At 40.9% G+C, this 19,475-nt stretch overlaps 1 protein-coding gene across 2 annotated transcripts in view; it reads right to left on the reverse strand.

The window, feature by feature from the left end:
• Window positions 1–2,195: 2,195 nt before the first annotated feature.
• LOC138741260 (tumor necrosis factor alpha-induced protein 3-like) overlaps window positions 2,196–19,475 on the reverse strand; it is a 30,781-nt gene continuing 13,501 nt past the window's right edge. For both annotated transcript variants that reach the window (XM_069895051.1, XM_069895052.1), the window contains 5 exons: window positions 16,411–16,578; window positions 15,485–15,653; window positions 11,744–12,597; window positions 10,328–10,560; window positions 2,196–6,947 (listed from right to left, as the gene is read on the reverse strand). In XM_069895051.1, coding sequence (XP_069751152.1) covers window positions 6,666–6,947; window positions 10,328–10,560; window positions 11,744–12,597; window positions 15,485–15,653; window positions 16,411–16,578 — 1,706 coding nt within the window. In that variant the 3' untranslated portion in view covers window positions 2,196–6,665. The remainder of the gene's footprint in view (window positions 6,948–10,327; window positions 10,561–11,743; window positions 12,598–15,484; window positions 15,654–16,410; window positions 16,579–19,475) is intronic.

The following is a 19,475-nucleotide window of genomic DNA, read 5'->3' on the forward strand; positions in this document are numbered from 1 at the left end:
AACAGTGTTCTCTGGTCCTCAGTGCAGAACATGCAGACATAAACACATACAGACAAACAAATTTGCAGGACAAGTATTCATATACCTTCAGTACAAGTAATTGTTTTACAATATGACAGTCTCATATGGTTCGTGTGAGCAGTTCCTTTGGTCATTCACCATTCTTACTGCCCGTGGGAAGAAGCTGTTCCTCAGCCTGGTGGTGCTGGCTCTGATCCTCCTGTATCTCGTCCCTGATGGGAGCAGCTGAAAGATGCTGTGTGTGGGGTTGAAGGGGTTCTTTATTTTAATTTTTTTTATTTTTCACACTATGAACCATATTGACCAAAATACACATAAACATTTCCCTCTTGAATATAGACAGTGTCATTTTCTCCCCCTCCCCTCCCTTCCCTCCCTCCTTCCCACCCCCTCTCCCCACCCACTCAACCTTCAACTTATGTGATACATTAAACCCATTAAACAATGTCATCACACAATGAAAATAAACAAGAAAATTGTGTCATCTACTTTTACACACTGGGTCAGTTCATTTCATCTTCTTCTCATTCTGTCATTTTAGGTGGTGGAGGTCCACGGTAGGATTTTTCTGTTGTGTTCCATGTACGGTTCCCAAATTTGTTCCAATACTGTGATGTCATTTCTTAAATTATATGTTATTTTTTCCAATGGAATACATTTATTCATTTCTATGTACCATTGCTGTACTCTCAAGCTATCTTCTGATTTCCAGGTTGACATAATGCATTTTTTTGCTACATCTAAGGCTATCATAATAAATCTTTTTTGTGCTTCATCCAAATTGAGGCCAAGTTCTATACTTTTTATATTACTTAGAAGAAAGAGCTCTGGATTTTTTGGTATGTTATTTTTTGTGATTTTATTTAATACCTGATTTAGATCTTCCCAAAACGTTTCCACTTTCTTACATGCCAAAATTGCATGTACTGTTTTCCCATTTCCTTCTTACAGCGAAAACATCTATCTGATACCGTTGGGTCCTATTTATTTAACTTTTGGGGTGTGATATATAGCTTGTGTAACCAATTATATTGTATCATGTGTAACCTTGTGTTTATTGTATTTCTCATAGTTCCGGAGCATAGCTTTTCCCATGTTTCATTCTTTATCTTTATATTTAGATCTTGTTCCCACTTTTGTTTGGGTTTAAAGCTTATTTCATCATTCTCTTTCTCTTGCAGTTTGATGTACATGTTTGTTATAAATCTTTTATCATTGTGTCTGTAATCACATATTCAAAACTGCTTCCTCCTGGTAACCTCAGCCTGCTTCCCAATTTGTCCTTCAGAGTTGAAGGGGTTCTTAATGATTTTGCACACCCTCTTCAGACAATGATCTTAAAGACAGAGTACATGGTTAATGGTAATATTCTTTACTGTGAGGGGCATTAGGTCCGAATCTATGGATCTCTCAAGCTTGCCTAGTAGGTTGATAGGGTAATTAAGGAGGCTTATGGTATGCTTGCCTTCAAGTCGGGGGATTGAGTTCAAGAGTCGTGAGTAATATTGCAGCTCTATTAAAGTCTGGTTAGACAACATCTGAAATATTGTGTTCACTTCTGGTTACATTATAGGAAGAATGTGGAAGCTATGGAAAGAGATTTATGAGGATGTTGCATGGATTGGAGAACATGACTTATGATGTGAGCTGAGGAGAGCTAGGGCTTTTGTTTTTAGAGGAAAGAAGGCTGAGAGGTGACTTAATAAAGTTCTACAAAATTATGAGAGGCATAGATAGGGTAGACAGCCAACAACTTTTTTCTGGGGTGAGAATAGCAAACACCAGAGGACATCAACACAAGGTGAGGGGAGGAAAGTTTAGGGGAGACATTTTTTACAATGATAATGGGTGCCTGGAATGCATGGCTGGGGTTGTGGTGGAGGCTAGTACACTGGGGACATTTAAAAGATTCTTAGACAGGCACAAGATGAAAGAAAAATAAAGGGTTATGGATGCGAGGTAGGGAAGGTTTTGCTTGTTGAGTAGATTTATATCGATTGGCAGAACATTGAGGGTCAAAGGGCCTGTACTGTCCTGTAATGTCTGTGTTCTATCTTTTGAACTAGGATTGCTTTCTCTGGAGCATTGGAAGCCAAAGAGAGACCTGATAGAAATTTATAAAATCACAAGAGTCATTGATAGCATGTTGCATCGTGAATAAAAGCTCTCACAACTGGAAGAACAAATGCTTTTATTAGCTCATAACGAAGGGTAGGATTCAACAGTGGTCTTCAGAAGGGTTCTGGGTTTAGGCACGAAACCAGGGTTATATGTGGGCAGGTGGGGGCGGGGCCAGTCATCAACACAACGTCCTACCGGTGAATCCCAATTCACTGCACATGGATAATCAGAATCTTTTTCCCAAGAAAATATGTCACACGTTGGAGGATGTGCTTTTAAGGTGAATGGGTGTAAGTTTAAAGGAGATGTGCAGAGCAAATAATTTACACACAGATTAGTGGGTTCCTGGAATGGGGGTGCTAGGGTTGTGGTAGAAGCAGCTATAATAGTTGTGTTTAAGAAGTGTCTTAAAAGACACATGAATATGAAGGGATGGATATCTATCATGTGCAAGCAACAATTTTTAATTTCACTTGGACGTCATGTCCAGTACAGGCACAGGCCTGTTTCCCTGCTGGACTGTTATATGTTGTAAATTCCAAGTTCAAATAATTCACATCCCAGAGCATTGAAGATGGGAGTGAATGGTCTGGTCGTTACTTCTGATTCAGATTTATTGTCAGAGTACATACATCACATACAACCCTGAGATTCTTTTTCCCACGGGCGAGGCAGAATTACTACTTAATGGTAGTCCAAAAAAACTGTGCATAATGTACACATCTAAACAAATAAAGAACTGTAAACAGTTAACCAATGTAAACAAACTGCCTATGCAATACAGAATTAAAAACTCAATAAAGTTGCAAAAGTAAAAGTCCTTAAATGAGTCCCTGATTGAATTTGTTGTTGAGGCATCTGATGGTGGTGGGGTAAAAGCTGTTCCTGAACCTGGTGGTGTGAGTCTTGTGGCACCTAGACCTCTTTCCTGATGGTAGCAGTTAGAGCATAGAATGTGCTGGGTGGTGAGGGTCTTTGATGATTGCTGTTGCTCTCCTTTGGCACCATTCCCTGTATTCTCGATATTGGGGAGGGTTTTACCTTTGATGTCCTGGGCCTTGTCCACTATCAATTGGAGGGCTTTATGTTCAGGGGTATTGGTGCTGCCAATAATTACACTTTCCACCACACATCAGTAGAAATCTGCAGGGTCTCTGGCGTCATACCAAATCTCCTTAAATTCTTGAAGAAGTAGAGGATCTGGTATGCTTTCTTCATTGTCCAAAGTTATGAAGATTCATGAAAGCCAATAGGAGACAGGAGTGCTGCTGGAGGCTGCATATATAAAGGAGGTGAGTTGGCCCTGTAGCCACTGAACTGGAAAAAGTAGCTCATATGGAGCAGCCAGTGGCAGAGTGGTTCATTGATGCTTTGGCTTGAGAAGGTGAGATGGAAGGCAGGTTGGCAGTGGAATTGCCCTTCTTCTGGACATGGGAGGTCAGGGACTCTGTTGACTACATGTATGGGATTTGTCAGGGCCAAGGAATTGGAGTTGCAGTTGGATACACATGATCATCCTGGTTGCTGGAACATAGTTAACCCGTTCACTGAGCTGGTCACATCAAAGGAGCAACTGGGAGAGGCAAGGGAACTAAGCAGACAACGCAGGGTTTCCCTGTTCTGATCAAAGCTCATCCACTAGAAACAGTGACTCTGCTTCTTTCTACACAGCTGTTACCCATCCTTCTGAACATTTCAACCATTTCTCTGTTTATGATGCATTAAAGGTAGCATGGAACCTTAGAACATTGCAGTACAGAAAGCAGGGGCTTCAGCACTTCTAGTGTGTACTGAACATCAATTCTGCCTCAACCCACTGAACTGCATCCATTCAATATCCCTCCATGCCTCTCCATCCATGTGCCTGTCAACACTTTTCTTAAAAGTTAAAACTGAGCCTGCATTCACCACCTCAGCTGGGAGATCATTCCACATCCACACCACTCTCTAGTTCCCCCTAAACATTTTCCCTTTCACCCTTAATCCACGTCCTATGTTCCTATATCTCATCTGCACTCAATGAAAAAAGCCTACTTGCATTTATTCCATTTATACCCATCATAATTTTTGTATACCACTATCAAATCTCATCTCAGTCTTCTACACTCCGGGTAATTAAGTCCAAACCTGAAGACTAGGCAACATCCTAGTAAATCTTCTCTGCACTCTTTCAATCTTAATGATGTCTTTTCTGTAGCTAGGTGACCGAAGCTGCACACAATACTCCAGTTTTGGCCTCACCAATGTCTTATACAACTTTACCAGAACATCCCAACTCTTATACACAATACTTTGATTTATGAAGGCTAATATGCCAAAAGCTCTCTTTACAACCCTCGATACCACTTTCAGGAAATTATTTATCTGTATTCCCAGATCCATCCATTCTAATGCACTTTTCAGTGCCCTACCATTTCATAGTGTATGTTGTTAGGTCTGCTTTGTTCATTAATGAGTGAGTCAAACACCAGACTGAGTCGAAATCAAGGTTCTTTGTTCTTTATTGCCGGATTGTAACACTTGCAACTAACAGTGTTAGTTGGAGAAGGCGCATTCTGCCGTTATCAGCAAGTGGTGTTTTTTTTTATACCTCAGGATACGTACTTAGTAAATTATCATACCATTACATTGTCCAATGAATAAACTGTTACTGTCCCTCTCTGCTAGCCTCCTGCACATCAATTTGTCATCCCCACTCTTATCTTGAGAGTACAAGGTCACAACTGCATCTTGTTACGGCCCAGCACTGGGTTATTCCTTCTACATTCCCAGCTCATAATGTTTTTACCTTACAATGTCCTACCTTGGTTTGTTCTTCCAAAATGCACCTTACAGTTGTCTGTATTAAATACCATCTGCCATTTCACAGCCCAATTTTCCAACTCATCTAAATTCCTCTGCAAGCTTTGAAAGCCTTTCTCCCTGTCCACTACACCTCCAATCTTTGTGTCATCTGCAAACTTGCTGATCCAATTTACCATGCACTGCCTGCCTGTTCTCTTTCCTTTCCTGATTGTCACACAGCTGCCTTTCCCACTGTCTATAAAATTGACAAAAAATGTAGTTGGGTAATTTGAGAATAAAAAAAAATTCAATTGAATTATTTATTATAGGTATACTGAGATATAGTGAAAAATTTTGTTTCATGTGCTAACAGGCAAGTTGACCTATCCCTGAGTACACAAGGTAGCCCAAATTAAAATGAAGATCTGTCTATAGTGTTACAGAGAAAAATGTTCTGCTATCTTCAGACTTCTGACGATAATTAAAAACTCTTAATAATACCAATGAACAATTTGCAATGTAAAGGAAATAAAAATGAAGCAAAGGACAGTGATTAAGATTGGGACAGGTAGACAGTGGTGATACCTGTCAGCTCCATTCCCACTGAGCACCTCGGTAGTTAAGAAAATGACAATTTCTTGTTTCTTATTTAAAGCCACAACATTGCCAACATCTTCTCATTAACCCAGCTTTTAACCATATAACCATTTACGGCGCGGAAACAGGCCATGTCGGCCTTTCGAGTCCGCACCGGTTGACCAGGTAGAATGTAAAAAAGAACTTACTTCCTTATGAAACCTAAAACACCAGAACAGGAAAGAAAGTTTTTGTAGACAAGACCTAATTAAGATTAGAAGATCTAAGATGGATTTATTTTGTGGGAAATGATTTGGAAATTTGCAGTACCATGATCTTAAACTTCATTCCCAGCCATAAGAAAAATGTGTGATCCTTGGTTCAGCCACATCCCACCTTGGAGGCTGTGACAGAACTCATTGCTGCTCTCAGATACCCGACAGTTGGGGTCAGCTGACGAAACACTCAAATCCTTGCTGGTCCTTTCAGAGGTCTATGGTAGGAGGAGCAGGTCACATCAACATGGACGGATCCTCAATCAGAGAATACAGAGACACTTAATCTCAGCAGGAATTTGGGACACATCTGTCTAAATGAAACCCCAATTGTGTGGTGATGGTAACATCACTAAAGAATTGTTTTCTTTTGCATCATCTCAGCGTAGTACTTTTTTAAACAAGAGAAATCATTACGAATGCTAGGAAAGGCATTAACTTTGAAAAATAATATAAGAAAATTTACAAACGTTATCATACAATTTAGGTGTATGTATACCAACAATAACAGTTTAGGTTACATCTGAACACAATAAAGCCAAATGCGAATTGTTATAGAATAGGAGGTCTTGTTTTGTCCAAACTGTCTCTCTACTGGAGAAACCTGGAATTCTACTGCTCAGCCCTTCTCTTTTAAGTATTGTACAGTTTTTTTTACACTATATATTTATCTTGAAGTCCACAATGGACATCTGTGGGCAGTGTGTTCTAGCTTACAAATACATTCTGCTTAAAAATGTTTTTCTCAGGTCACTTAATTCTCTTCCCCTATATTTTAGAATTGTGACTTTTAGCCCTTGACCTTCCAACTTCCTCCCACTTATCATCACCTCACTAAGTCTCCACACCCATCAACCTTTCTCCAATCTATCCACCAATGAAGAATGGTTATTTGCTGTGTGTTGGTGAGCTGGTGAAACAAGCATTGCAGTAACCATCACATTTAGTGTTCCCAAAATGCTCACAGCCTTCAGATCGGCAGATGTGCTTTTGTGGTTTCAGATTGAGTTGATCTGATGCAGGCAAAATGCGAGTCTGTGAATTCTGCACAAGACAACTGGTGTTCCCACTGCCCTCCTGCTCCAACACGAAAGGCTCCCTTGTGGTTTGGTCTGATGATCTCTGACTATTAGCTGCATTACCATTGGAACATCTTGGCAACAAGGGATCCTGAAATGACAACATTTTATTCAAACCAACATAGATGTTTTGAACTGCAAGTCTCTTTCTTTCAGCAATATTCTTGTGACAATTCTGTACTCAGCATTCGGAAAGATATTTGAGAATAATTATCCAAGAATCTTTTGAGGAGGACGCAAGACATAATAAACCCTTGCATTCTATTCATAACTTGACGAAGGGCTCTGGCCAGAAATGTTGGTTCTATATCTTTGCTTCCTATGGATGCTGCATGACCTGCTGTGTTTCTCCCGCACTTTTGTGTAATGCAATACATCCACGATCTTTGCTTTGTATTACAAGAGAGATATGGTGCAGCAGAAACAAACATGATACAAGTGCTAGGATGATAGGATTGAAATATAAATGTCACATCATCCAAAGTAGAATTAATGTTTAATGTTGTAGTTTATAATTAAAAATTACAAGAGCAAAAAATATTAACCACAAGATGCATAAATCTATTCAATTAACTTATTGCATTCGTAAACTTGAGCTTTTAATGGGGAAAATATTGAGGAGTTTAAAGAGCCACAGCAACCCTCTACATATATTTTATATACCTCACAGGGATAGGATATACTTTATATACTCCACAGGAATAGGATATCCCAAGTGGATGTCAGAGATAAATCAAAGAGATATGTAGTCATGTGACTTGATATTGGCTTGGTAGTAGGAAGTAGTGGATGATAGCTGAAGTCTGTATGGCTGTGTGTCTGGAAATCCATGACCATCCTGGAAGACTCATGGTTTAAGTGATACATTCATGATTTGTATATGGGATGTATGATTATTATCAATGAGTTGGGAATATGAACAGAGCAACGGCAGATGCATTGTGGGAGGTTAAAGAAGTGCAGGGTAGACACAATGAGAGGTAAGGACCAGGAACAAAGAGAAACTGGTGTAAAAGTCCAAAGTTCCCTGCAGGCTCATTGTGGTGGTGAAGAAGGAACACTCCTTCTTTAGGATCAGGAAGATTATAATACAATTGGATTAAATATCACTAGCCCCCATTTGGAGTGCCAAGAGCAACTCTGGTCAAAGTGCCATAGGGGCATATTGATTTTTCAGCATGGAAACAGACCCTTCAGCCTAAAAGCAATGCTGAACCAAGTTGTTCAATACTTTGAAGACTTTTAGACAAGTTGTAACAGATTTGTGTTAATCTTTAGTTTAATGTTAAACTATATTTCTCATATATAAAAATATCTTCGTAAATTATCGAGTTAAAATATTGTTTCTGTATTTTTAGTTAGTTGTGGGCTGGTACAGGTCGCAGCACATTTATAGAAAACCATTGTTTTCAAAGAGAGTTCAATCTCAAAGTCATGTCTGGGAAGGACAGAGCTAATGGATTTGAAGTGGGTCTTGATTACTCAATAAGAACTGTAGAGGAAGCCATTTGTTTTTAATTAAAACCACTTAAGCCTCTTGAACACAGATGAGGTCAGAGGTTGTTATGGATATGGAATGGTTTTGAAAAAGGCACAGAATTTTGATAAAAATAAAATTGTTAGTCATGTGGTTTCCAAGAATTTGGAATGACTTTGGTGATGATGTAATGGTCACATGTTTTGGAGAAATATATTATTGAAATGAGAGGCAAAGAATTCAGTTCAGTTTGAAGAGTACAGAAGACAAAATCCTGTGACCCAGGGGTTGAAACCTTATGGCAGACAGGGTTGAATTACAGTAACTGTTGTGTGTGTTACTCCTGGGAAAAGGGGAACACAAAATCAGTAGCTTTTGAAAAAAAGGAAGATTACTTTGCTGTCTCTTTGGAAGAGGGCAGATTTCTACTTTTGTTTGGCCATTTCGTTTAACCCTTGTCTGGTTTGTGACTTCATCGTAGAAGAAGATAGGCACATTGTGAGTAAAGAGGCCTGAAGATATAATGTTTAAAAGTGATTTATAATTATTTCTGAACTGAGAATTTAAGACCTTGAAGCAAGACTAAAATGATGCTGAACTTTTCAGAGTAGGACTTTAATTATACACACATTTGCAAATAGTGGAGTTAAATTTAGAGTTGAGAAAGAAATGTAATGTTATTGATAGTTCATTAAAACTATTATTTTGAATTTAAAATTGTCTGGTGCATTTTCCATTGTTGTTCCTATGTTAGTGCTAACAAGGTCCCTTTAGTGCCAAAAATTATTAAAAGGGTCGTTAGTTTGTAACAAGGTGTATCTAGTTCGAACACAGACAAAAGGAAGTAGTTCAGGTCGTCAGCCTGGCCAGGTTGGGTGGACGTAGAACTCTGTTACAGTTTCCCAATAGTGAGGAACAGAGGAATTAAGTGGGAACAAAAAAAAAACCAGCTATTATAATATCAATCATACACTTGTTCTGTCTTCACAAGGAGGAACAAAGACATCCCAGATATGTGCGGGAACTAAGATTCAAGAGAGAGGGGAACTGAATGAAGTCAGAATTAATAAATAAATTGTCCTAAGAAATTAAAGTGACTAAAGAGAGACATTTCCCAAGGGCCTGAGAGTCTACATCACAGAGACCACAGGAACTGGCCTTGGGGGTCATCTTCCAAAAGCTTTTAGATTCTTGATTAATTGCTCAAGATTGAAGGCGACAAATGTGTATGAACTATTCCTAACAGAGAGAGTCACAGACATCAGCAGTGGGGAAAATTCTGGAATCCACTATGTCAAATATTAAAAAAAATACTTAGGAAAAATAATGGGATTGGCTAAAGTCAACTTGGGGAAATTATATGTCACTTTTTTTGTGGGATTTTACAAATATATTGATAGATCTGGGGAATGGGCAAAAAGTTGGCTAATGGAATACAATGTGAGAGTGTGAAGGTGTTAATCTCAGAACAAAGAACAAAACCAATGAATATTTTGAATGGAACACTGCAGAAAGTTGCAGCAAAGGGATTTGGGGATCCTTATGCACAAAGCCAGAAAGTTAGCACCGTTACAGAAAGCAATGGGAAGCTAAATGGTGGCACACAGGTTTTATGAGACATTTTATAATGGTGGTACAGATGTTTTCTTGCTGAGATTTTATAATGGCGGTACAGATGTTTTATCACTGAGATATGGCAGTACAGCTGTTTTATTACTGAGACATGGTGGTACAGATGTTTTCTGACAGAGGTTTTATAATGGTGGAACAGATGTTTTGCGACTGACAAGTTTTATAATGATGGTATAAATGTTTTGTGACTGACAAGTTTTATAATGGTAATACAGACGTTTTCTGACTGAGACATTTTATCATGGTGGTACAAATGTTTTGCAACTGACAAATTTTATAACATTGGTACAGATGTTTTCAGACTGAGATACATTCTGCAATCTCTGCCTGTCCCACAATGCCCCTCATATGGCGTAACTTACCCAGATGTGGTGTTCCTCTGGGCAATGGCCAGCCAATGGCACGCTGTACAGCTGCTTAACATAGCACTTCTGACAATGCCCGCTGTAGGCTGGGTTGGCAAGCATGCTACAATCTGAACTACGGCAGACGGTCATCTCTCTGAGATGGGATGAAATCTGAGAACATTTCCTCTGAGGGGGTGAAGGGGAGTGTTCACTGTGCCCTTGATCTGAATCTCGTTGAGAGAAAACCCCTAGGAAGAGAATCATTATTACAATTTTTTTTAATTTAGAGAAACAGCACAGTACAGGCCTTTCTGGCCCATGAGTCCCTGCCACCCCAAATCACTGGTGTGACCAATTAACTTTTGAAATGTGGGAGGAAACCCATGCAGACACGGGAGGACATACAAACTCCTCATAGACAGCGCTGGATTAGAGTCTCAACGGGCTCTGCAACATTCACATGCACACAATTCATAGTACCAGTAGATACTAATTTTCCAAATATTAAAAGGATTGCCTCAGTGTAAAAGGCTCAGAGGAAGTGGAATTTTTGAAGTGGATCTGGAAGAGTTTTGTTTGCAGTGTATCAAATGGTGACACACATGTTTTATGACAGATATTTTATATGGTGGGTCAGATGTTTTACCTCTGAGATGTTATAAAGGAGGTACAGATGTTTTATCACTGAGGTTATAGGGAAGGAGCATTACTGGACCATACCTTGGGTAATACAGTGGAGGGAATGTCAGTGGAGGGAGCATTCTGGAGATAGTGATCATAACTGTGTATTTTAAAGTGGTTATGGAAAATAATGATGCACTAGTTATAGAGGTCTTAAATTGGAGGAAGGTCAATTTCATCCACATAAGGGGAACCTGGCAAAGGCAGTTGGGAGCATGTACACTTTCACATTGAGGAGCATTCACAGGAGTTCCAGACTAACATGTTCATTTAGGGTAAAACCTGAGGGTGATGAAGGAACCCTGGATCTCAAAAGATATTAAGGGTTGGACAAAGAGAGGGAGACTGGAGAATCAGGATTCGTTCTCCATGGATCACAGGGACAGAGCATGTCAAGGTGAGTCATGATTGAGGGGTGTAATGAGGGATGTGGACAACATAGAATGCAGCAAGCATTTCCCCACAACAGAGGTAGATACTACTGGAGGACATTGATATGGAGAAGTAAGCGATTTAGAGAGAACATGAGATAGACCTTCCTCACCCACAGTGTGGTAACCTGGAACACACTGCCAAAGAGAGTGGTGGATGTTGAGCTGTTGACAGCATTTAAGAAGCATGTTGACTCAAGATCGAGATCTAGGGACAAGTGTGGGCCAATGGGATTGATACTAAAGGGTGCCTACTGGTCACTGGACAGGCTGAACGGCCTGGTCTATGCTGTTCAATACCACAATTTGAGCTACTTACCAAGACCTTCTACGTGTTTGAAGAAGCATGTGGTGCACAGTCCGGACTGCTCCTCTGTCCCAAAGAACTGACAGCTTGGATTTTTGCACTGTTTGCTTTCCCTGACTCGACCTCCCTGCAGGTCCTGGCCCTGGCCACTGTCCACAATGCCCAAACCAGCTTGTTGTAACTCTGAGGAAGCCTGGTCTGCGGTGCCACGCATCAGGGTGAGGGCATTAGCCGTCAAGTCACACAACCCATTACATTTCCTCCCTTCCTGCTCACACTTGCTGCACCTCTCTCTGAATATATCTAATCTTTCATCAAGGATTTCACCTGGCACTGCCAGGTCAGAATTCCTGCCTTTCTCAGGGATCAAATCCAAGTGGCCCAGTTTGTGGAAGCAGCTGGCACAGAACCCATGTAGTGTCTCACTCCCAGTGAAGGGGCACTCAGCCAGTTTGCATTTCAAGGCATTTGTCTCACTGAAGAAAGAAATTCCAGATTTCGACTGATGATCGCTGACGTCTTGTGGCTCAAAGCTTGTTGATCGTTCCTTATTAAAATGTTTACCAACTTGTCGGCAGTCTCCTTGCTTGCCAGTTTTGGACTCTGAAGACTCTTTGTTGCTTTGGAATGCATCATGACACATGTGGCAGAATGGTTTGGTGAATTTTGAGCAAAAGTAGGGGCAGCCATGTGTCAAACATTTGTCCTCCACAATGGATAGAGGTGAGAGGAAGTCCACCTTTTTTCCATTCCTGTTGTTTGTCACATTGCCGCTGCTTTCCTGCCAGGATTTGTACCGATGGTTAACAAGCTGGAAATAATCGAGAACCAGGTTTAGGTCATCGGGCAAAGGGTTTATAAGCAACCTGCACAAAAAAAAAACAATTATTTTAGATGGTTTTTGAAAGATGGAAATCTTTTCCTCATTCACTAACAAGAATGTCGATCATTGCAAAAGCTCCAGTCAGGAGCATGAAACAAGGAAGGCCTGTTCAAAGATCCACAATCCAATAATTTCAGTAATGCAGACCATTACTGTAAAGTTAAGCATTGTCAGAGCCAAGGATCAAAAGTATCATCTCCTTCCTTGCAGTTCTTCCCCCTTGCAGGTCTTCACCCAGTATATTGTGATGTTTTTAAACCATAAAACAATACAGCACAGAAACAGGCCCTTTGGCCCTTCTAGTCCATGCTGAATTCTACCTAGTCCCACTCACCTGCACCCTGACCATACCCCTGTCATCCATGTACCTGTCAAAATTCTCCTTAAAAATTAAAATTGAGCTTGCATTCACCACTTCAGCTGGCAGCTTGTTCTGCACTCCTCTCTGGGAGCTCCCTTAACCCATGTCCTCTGGTTTGTATCTCATCTACCTTCTGTGGAAAAACCCCTTCTACATTTACTGTGTCCAGACCCCTCATAATTTTAAATACCTCTATCAAATCTCCCCTCATTCTTCTATGTTCCAGGGAATAAAGTCCTAACCTGTTTAACCTTTCCTAGCAACTCAGTTCCTGAAATCCAAGCAACATCCTAGTAAATCTTCTCTGTACTCTTTCTATCTTATTGATATATTTCCTGTAGTTAAGTGACCAAAACTGCACCCAGTACCTCAAATTTGGCCTCACCAATGTCTTGTACAATTTTGCCATAATATTCCAGCTCCTATATTCAATACTTTGATTAATGAAGGCTGTTACGAACCCAGAGGCCCCCAAAATCCAGCAGCAATAGAAATTCACCAAGACAAATGGTTACTTCAACAAAAGTTGCTTTTTAATTTTCTTTAAGCATAAAAACAGGATCAAACTTTAACTTATTACTATTAACTTAACCTAACTTAAACCACTTCTAATTGTAAGCATACGTGTATGTAATGTGTATATGTTCTGGAAACTTCTTTACTTAAATAGTCCAGTCATTCACCTCTCACTTCTCCAAGTTCACTAGTATCAGGAAATTCTTATACTGTGCACAGAATTTAACATTTATGAATTTTTACCAGGCTTTGGTGCTTAAAGATAAATGGTTACTGCTCAGGAAGGTTCTAGTAGGTTTCAGAGAGATATTTGTTGCTTACTGGACACACACAAACCGATTCCCTCCGATCAGTTACTTGCCAAAGAAATTTGTTCCATCATAGATTTTCCAAATAATAACCTCCTCTTCCAGGTCACCACAGAGTTCCTCTAGTTTCCCTTATTTCAGGAGAAATACTCTCGCCAGTCATTTCCTCTTGTAAGGACTAGAAGGGTTTTCAACAGGCTGAACTCAGAACTTACAACCCGTCTTCAAAATGGGGTTTTCAACAAGCTTACCAGCTTTCCATGTTACAACCTCCAAAGGCTACTGCAGAACTGTGCAACTGATCTCTCTCTCTCTCTCTCTTTCCCCCCCACCACCCCCCCCCCCCCCACCCCCACTCTCTAAAAGAGAAATCCTGTTTGTTTTTTTTCCTCTCTCTGCTTGTAAGGCTCCAAAACCCAATCCTTGAAAGATCTTATCAGCACTTTGAGCTTGGAGTGTTTCATTTGCACTTGCTTTGGAAATTCTTTCCAAAGCAGTTTTATTGTCTGTGCAAAATCACTGGTGCCTGAACATGTAGCTTCAGCCAAAGCTCTTGCATTTTAAATGAGATGTGTTTTGCTACTCTGTGAAGTGACTTACACTCAACCCTCACAATCTATCTCTTTTTAAGACATATTTATAAATCATATAATATAACCCATTAAAAGGCAAATATGCCAAAACCTCTCTTAACAGCCCTATCTACCTGTGAGACCATTTTCAGAGAATTATGTATCTGTATTCCTAGATCCCTCTGTTCTACCACACTCATCAGTGCCCTGCATGCATGCCCTCCAGGAATGTCTGCAGACATTGAGATTTGTAGTGTAATATACAAAAATGTTGCAGAAACTCAGCTAGTCATGCAGTGTCTATAGGAAACAAAGGAAGCAAAAAGCCTGCTCAAACCTTGATGAGGGGCTCAGCCCCGAAAAAGTAGTAATGTCCTATAAAAACTGCGTGACCTGCTGAGTTTCTCCAGTACTTTTGTACATTGCTGTTTAATTACTTGGTCTAAATGCTTGGAGGATGTAGTTTGATGACAATGTGCTCAGCTCAAGAACACTTTTCAAAAGCACTTATTGGTGAGCACCTGTCAAACAGCTGGTGCTGTACAGCATGGAAATAGGTCCTTCATCACAACTTTTCCATGCCAACCAAGATCCACATGAATCCAATTTCCTGTGACTGGCCACATCCATCAATTTCATACCTGTCCAAATACATTTTGAACACTGTGACTGTACCTTGTATGGCAACTCATTCCATACACCCACCATCATCTGTGTGACCTTAGGAAGAGTTCATGAGCTTTGAGGCATTTACACCATCTCCAGTAGGGAGAAGTTTTGTCCAAATTATCTTGTACATCACTGCAAAGTCTAAGGGAGTTTTACTTCTGGGATACTGCAGTTTTGAGAATTGAATCAATTCCAGGATTTAAAGTAGCTGACTCACTTTCTGCATTGAAATTTTTAAAAAATGTTTTGAAATCTGTAGGTGGACGTGAATTATTTCTGCATTTTACTTCTTGTTCCTCAGTGTGCCATATCAGATATTCGGGAACCAAATGACTTCCTCAATGATTGATTCACACTGGGCCATTGTGCTTAATCATGTTGTGGGTTTATAACGGGATCTCCACAGTCCAACACTCCCTCGACGGTAAATCAGATGGAACTCACCTGGCTGCATTAATAAATTCCACACCATGGCAGTCCGGCACAGAAATCTCAATCAGGTAATTGCTCAACAGCTGTTTCCTGTTGACCTTTTCAGCTTCCAAGAGAAAGCGGATGGGTAACTCCACACTGCCAGTCCTGTCAGGCACTACTAATGGAAAAGCATTTATCTCTGAGGAAGAAAAAATGTGGGCGAATGTCACAATAACTAAAGCCTGACCCTAACATTCCCATAACAACTCCTCGATTGAAAGGCACGATCCACTCAATGAGACCCGAAAACTTCATCATATCCTTCTGCAGGTCACCTCATAGAATGAATATTGGCTATCAATATTCAAAAGATGTTGGCGACAGGAGGCAAAGGATTGGTCATATCAGCTCCCTCACCATTGATATGACCATTTAACTGATTAGTAATGAAGTGTTCGTGGCAGTGCTTGGAACAGAAAAGATAAGAGCATGATACAATTGAAGCAAGTTGTCCTGAAACAACTCAGGTTTCAGTGACCTTTGCTGAGAATTTCAATGGAAAACATTGTCAGAAATTGGGGGTGGCAGTGAAGAGTTCTAACGCAAAAAAGCAGAAGGCCTCATGGAACTGGAGCTGCCTTGCATTCAGCATATACTCACTTTACTGGAAGAGAGCTGGGTAACCAATCAGCTGTCTCCTCCATAAGATATAGTGGCAGAGACACTGATGACTGGCTTTCGTTCTAACCATAACGATTTAACCTAGAGACTTCTGGCTTTCATGAATTATTACAATATCATATCCTTTAAATGGTGTATTTTCAGGCTTGAAATTAATTCTCATATTAGTTATAGGTGAAAAGGAGCCTTGAAGATGTAGTACCAGGGGTGGGTAAAAGAAACCGAGCATTGCCTCAAGTTGTGCCAGAGGCAGATCTACTCTCGAATGGTCATACCTGGTCCAATATCATTTATGCTGATGAGTGGGGTGAAATAACGATGCTCGTAGCTCAACAGTACGGGACATGTGCAGCATTGTAGAGGAGGCCAATGCAAGGGAAGGTAGATTCCTGCTGGGCTCGAGGTCTTGCTACTTGAACTTTTCAAACCTTCTTCTGAGTTTCCTATTTTTAAATCAAAAGATCAGAATTCTTGTGTCAAGTCCTGTGATATAATACTTTACTGAAGCAATGATAACAGCTGCATGAGACACATCTTCCTGCAACAACAACACCCTGTGATGTCCTTCCATGGAAAGTGGGGAAACCGCAGCAAGCTCAGCTGTGTGTGATTGGTGGGAGTGAGTACTGCAGATATGGGGCAGTGACAAATAAAAAGAGGGGAAGCTCAAGCAGAGTGACCAGTGTAGAATGGCCAGTGTGTGAGTGGCTCAGGTTAGGAGTGGGACTTTGAGGCTTTGACTCACCTGGCTTTGGTGAGCAGAGGCTGAGGACGAGCTCATTTCCAGTGAGGTAAGGCCAGGTAAGACCTTTGTATTTAAACTAGGAATAGATAATGGAGACAGCAGCTAGAGCAGTGGAATGCTCCAAATGCAGGATATGGGAAATCTGGGACAGCACAATTGTCTCTGATGACTGCACCTGCAAGAGTTGCATCCAGCTAAAGGTCCTGGGAGACCAAGTTAGGGTACTGGAACTGCATGAACTCCAGATCATTCAGGAAGCTAAGAAAGTGATAGAGAGGAGCTTCAGGGAGACAACACCCCCAAAAGTCAGGAGGCAGCTAGGTGGATGACTGTTAGGAGAGGGAATGGGAATAGACAGACAGAGCAGAATACCCCTGTGGTTGTTCTTCTCAACAATAAGTATACTGTTGGGGGGAGGAATGATTTACCAAGGACAGGTTGGAGGATTGTCGATAGCACTGAAGGGTGTTGTAGGTTATAAAGGATATTGACAGGATGCAGTGTGGGCAAAAAAGTGGCAGATGGAGTTCAATCCAGATAAGTGTGAGGTGTTGCATTTTGGAAGGACAAACCGAAAGGCTGAGTACAGGGCTAATGGTCGGCTACTTAGGAGTGTGGATCATGGGGTCCAAATCCATACATCCCTCAAGGACACCACACAGGTTGATAGGATAGTTAAGAAGGCCTATGGGGTGTTGGGCTTCATTAATAAGGGGATTGAGTTTAAGAGTAGGGAGGTCATATTGCAACTCTACAAATCTCTGGTGAGATCATACAGAGTATTGTGTTCAGTTCTGGTCATGTCATTATAGGAAAGATGTAGAATCTATGGAGATGATGGAGAGGAGATTTACCAGGATATTCCCTGGGTTGAAAAATAAGACTTATGAGGCAAGGTTAGCAGAGCTGGGCTTTTCTCTTTGGAGTGTAGATAGATGAGAGGAGACTTAATAGAGGTGTGCAAGATTATGAGAGGCATAGATAGGGTGGACAGCGAACAGCTTTTACCCAGGGCAGGAACAGCAAACACTAGAGAACATCTAAACAAAGAGAAGGGAGGAAAATTAGGGGAGACATCAGGGGTACGCTTTTTACACAGAGAGTTGTGGGTGCCTGGAATGCCTTTCCAATGTTAGTGGTAGAAGCTGAAATTTTAGGGGTATTTAACAGACTCTTAAACAGGCACATGGATGAAAGAAAAATAGGTTGAATATTTCCTTTTTTAAAGGTTAGCACAAAATTGAGGGCCAAAGGGCTGTAATGTTCCATGTACTACACTCATTACAGCACAGTGGAGGCCCTCATTCCATGATGTTGTACCACCCTATGTAAACCAACTCCATGTAATCTAATTTTACCTACCTCACACCCATAACCCTCTTACATCCATGTCCCTGTTTCTGAGTATTTCAAATGTCCCTATTGTACCAGCCTCCACCACCACTCCTGCCAATGCATTCCAGGCACCCACCACTCTCTGTGTGTAAAAACAGAAAAGAAATTATCTGTTATCTCCCTTAAATTTAAACACTGTTGTTATTGTCACCCCAGTTAAAAGGTGTTGGTTGTCCACCCTATCCATGCCCTTCATAATCTTGTAGACCTCTATTAATTAGAACACAGATTCACCTCTAATCTTTTGTTGCTCTGAAGAGTAAAGAGCTAGCTCTGTTAACTTTGCTTCTCCAATCCAGGCATCATCCTGGTAAATCTCCTCTGCACCATCTCCATAGCTTCCACATCCTTCCTCTAATGAGCCATTGTTTATATGGGTGTGACATCTTTGTGAGCCACAGGTGAGTTATCAGGCAAGAGGCAGCAAATCACACAGTTGTGCGCTGAAACCATTTTCCCACTTCTCTCATTGACTACATCCTCCTAGTCAAATGCGTACCAAATTCGAAATTGTTTCTATAAACAATTTAGATCATTTTGGGAACGTAATCTGAATCCAGAATATCTGCCTTTTGTATTCTGCTTTTGGCTCTGCCTTGTGGTCTGCCAATAGGTAAATGGACAAGTTCAAGGCCCTCCAAATTAAGCTAGATGACCTACCGCAATGAGCGGATAGAGCAGTAACAACATCACATCCAAACATTGATGATATGGTTGCACGTTGTTTCCCTGAGACTGCACTCTGAAGAGGTGCCATTCCTGGCTTGTCGGAGCCCAACTCTGACACAACTTAGAGTGTCACAATGATCAAACCAGCAGCCCACAACACCAGAACCCAGTTTCCCAAGTATCCAAGCTGATGTTGCTGTTTTCATGACCAGACCAGGTGAGCCTGAAGGTTGGTCTCAGGTAATGGTATAACAGGTTATGCCAGCCCAAGCTCTGACCAGCTGGTCTAGTGTGGTTGTGTTTCTATAGGGTGATAACAGAATGAGGTTGAGCAGTAATGCATCATTTGAGTTATAGGGCATGCCACATGTGATCCGTGTTCAATCCTGACCTCTGTCCCTGTCTGTGTGGAGTTTACAAGTTCTCCTTGCGTCCATGCAGGTTTCCCCCTTTGAGCTCCTCACCCCAAGGACATGGGTGTTGGTGAGTTAAATAGCTGATGTAAATTGGCTCCATGTTATGGTTAAGAGA

Source organism: Narcine bancroftii, chromosome 8 (genome assembly GCF_036971445.1).
Source record: "Narcine bancroftii isolate sNarBan1 chromosome 8, sNarBan1.hap1, whole genome shotgun sequence".
Classification (NCBI taxonomy): Eukaryota; Metazoa; Chordata; class Chondrichthyes; order Torpediniformes; family Narcinidae; genus Narcine; species Narcine bancroftii.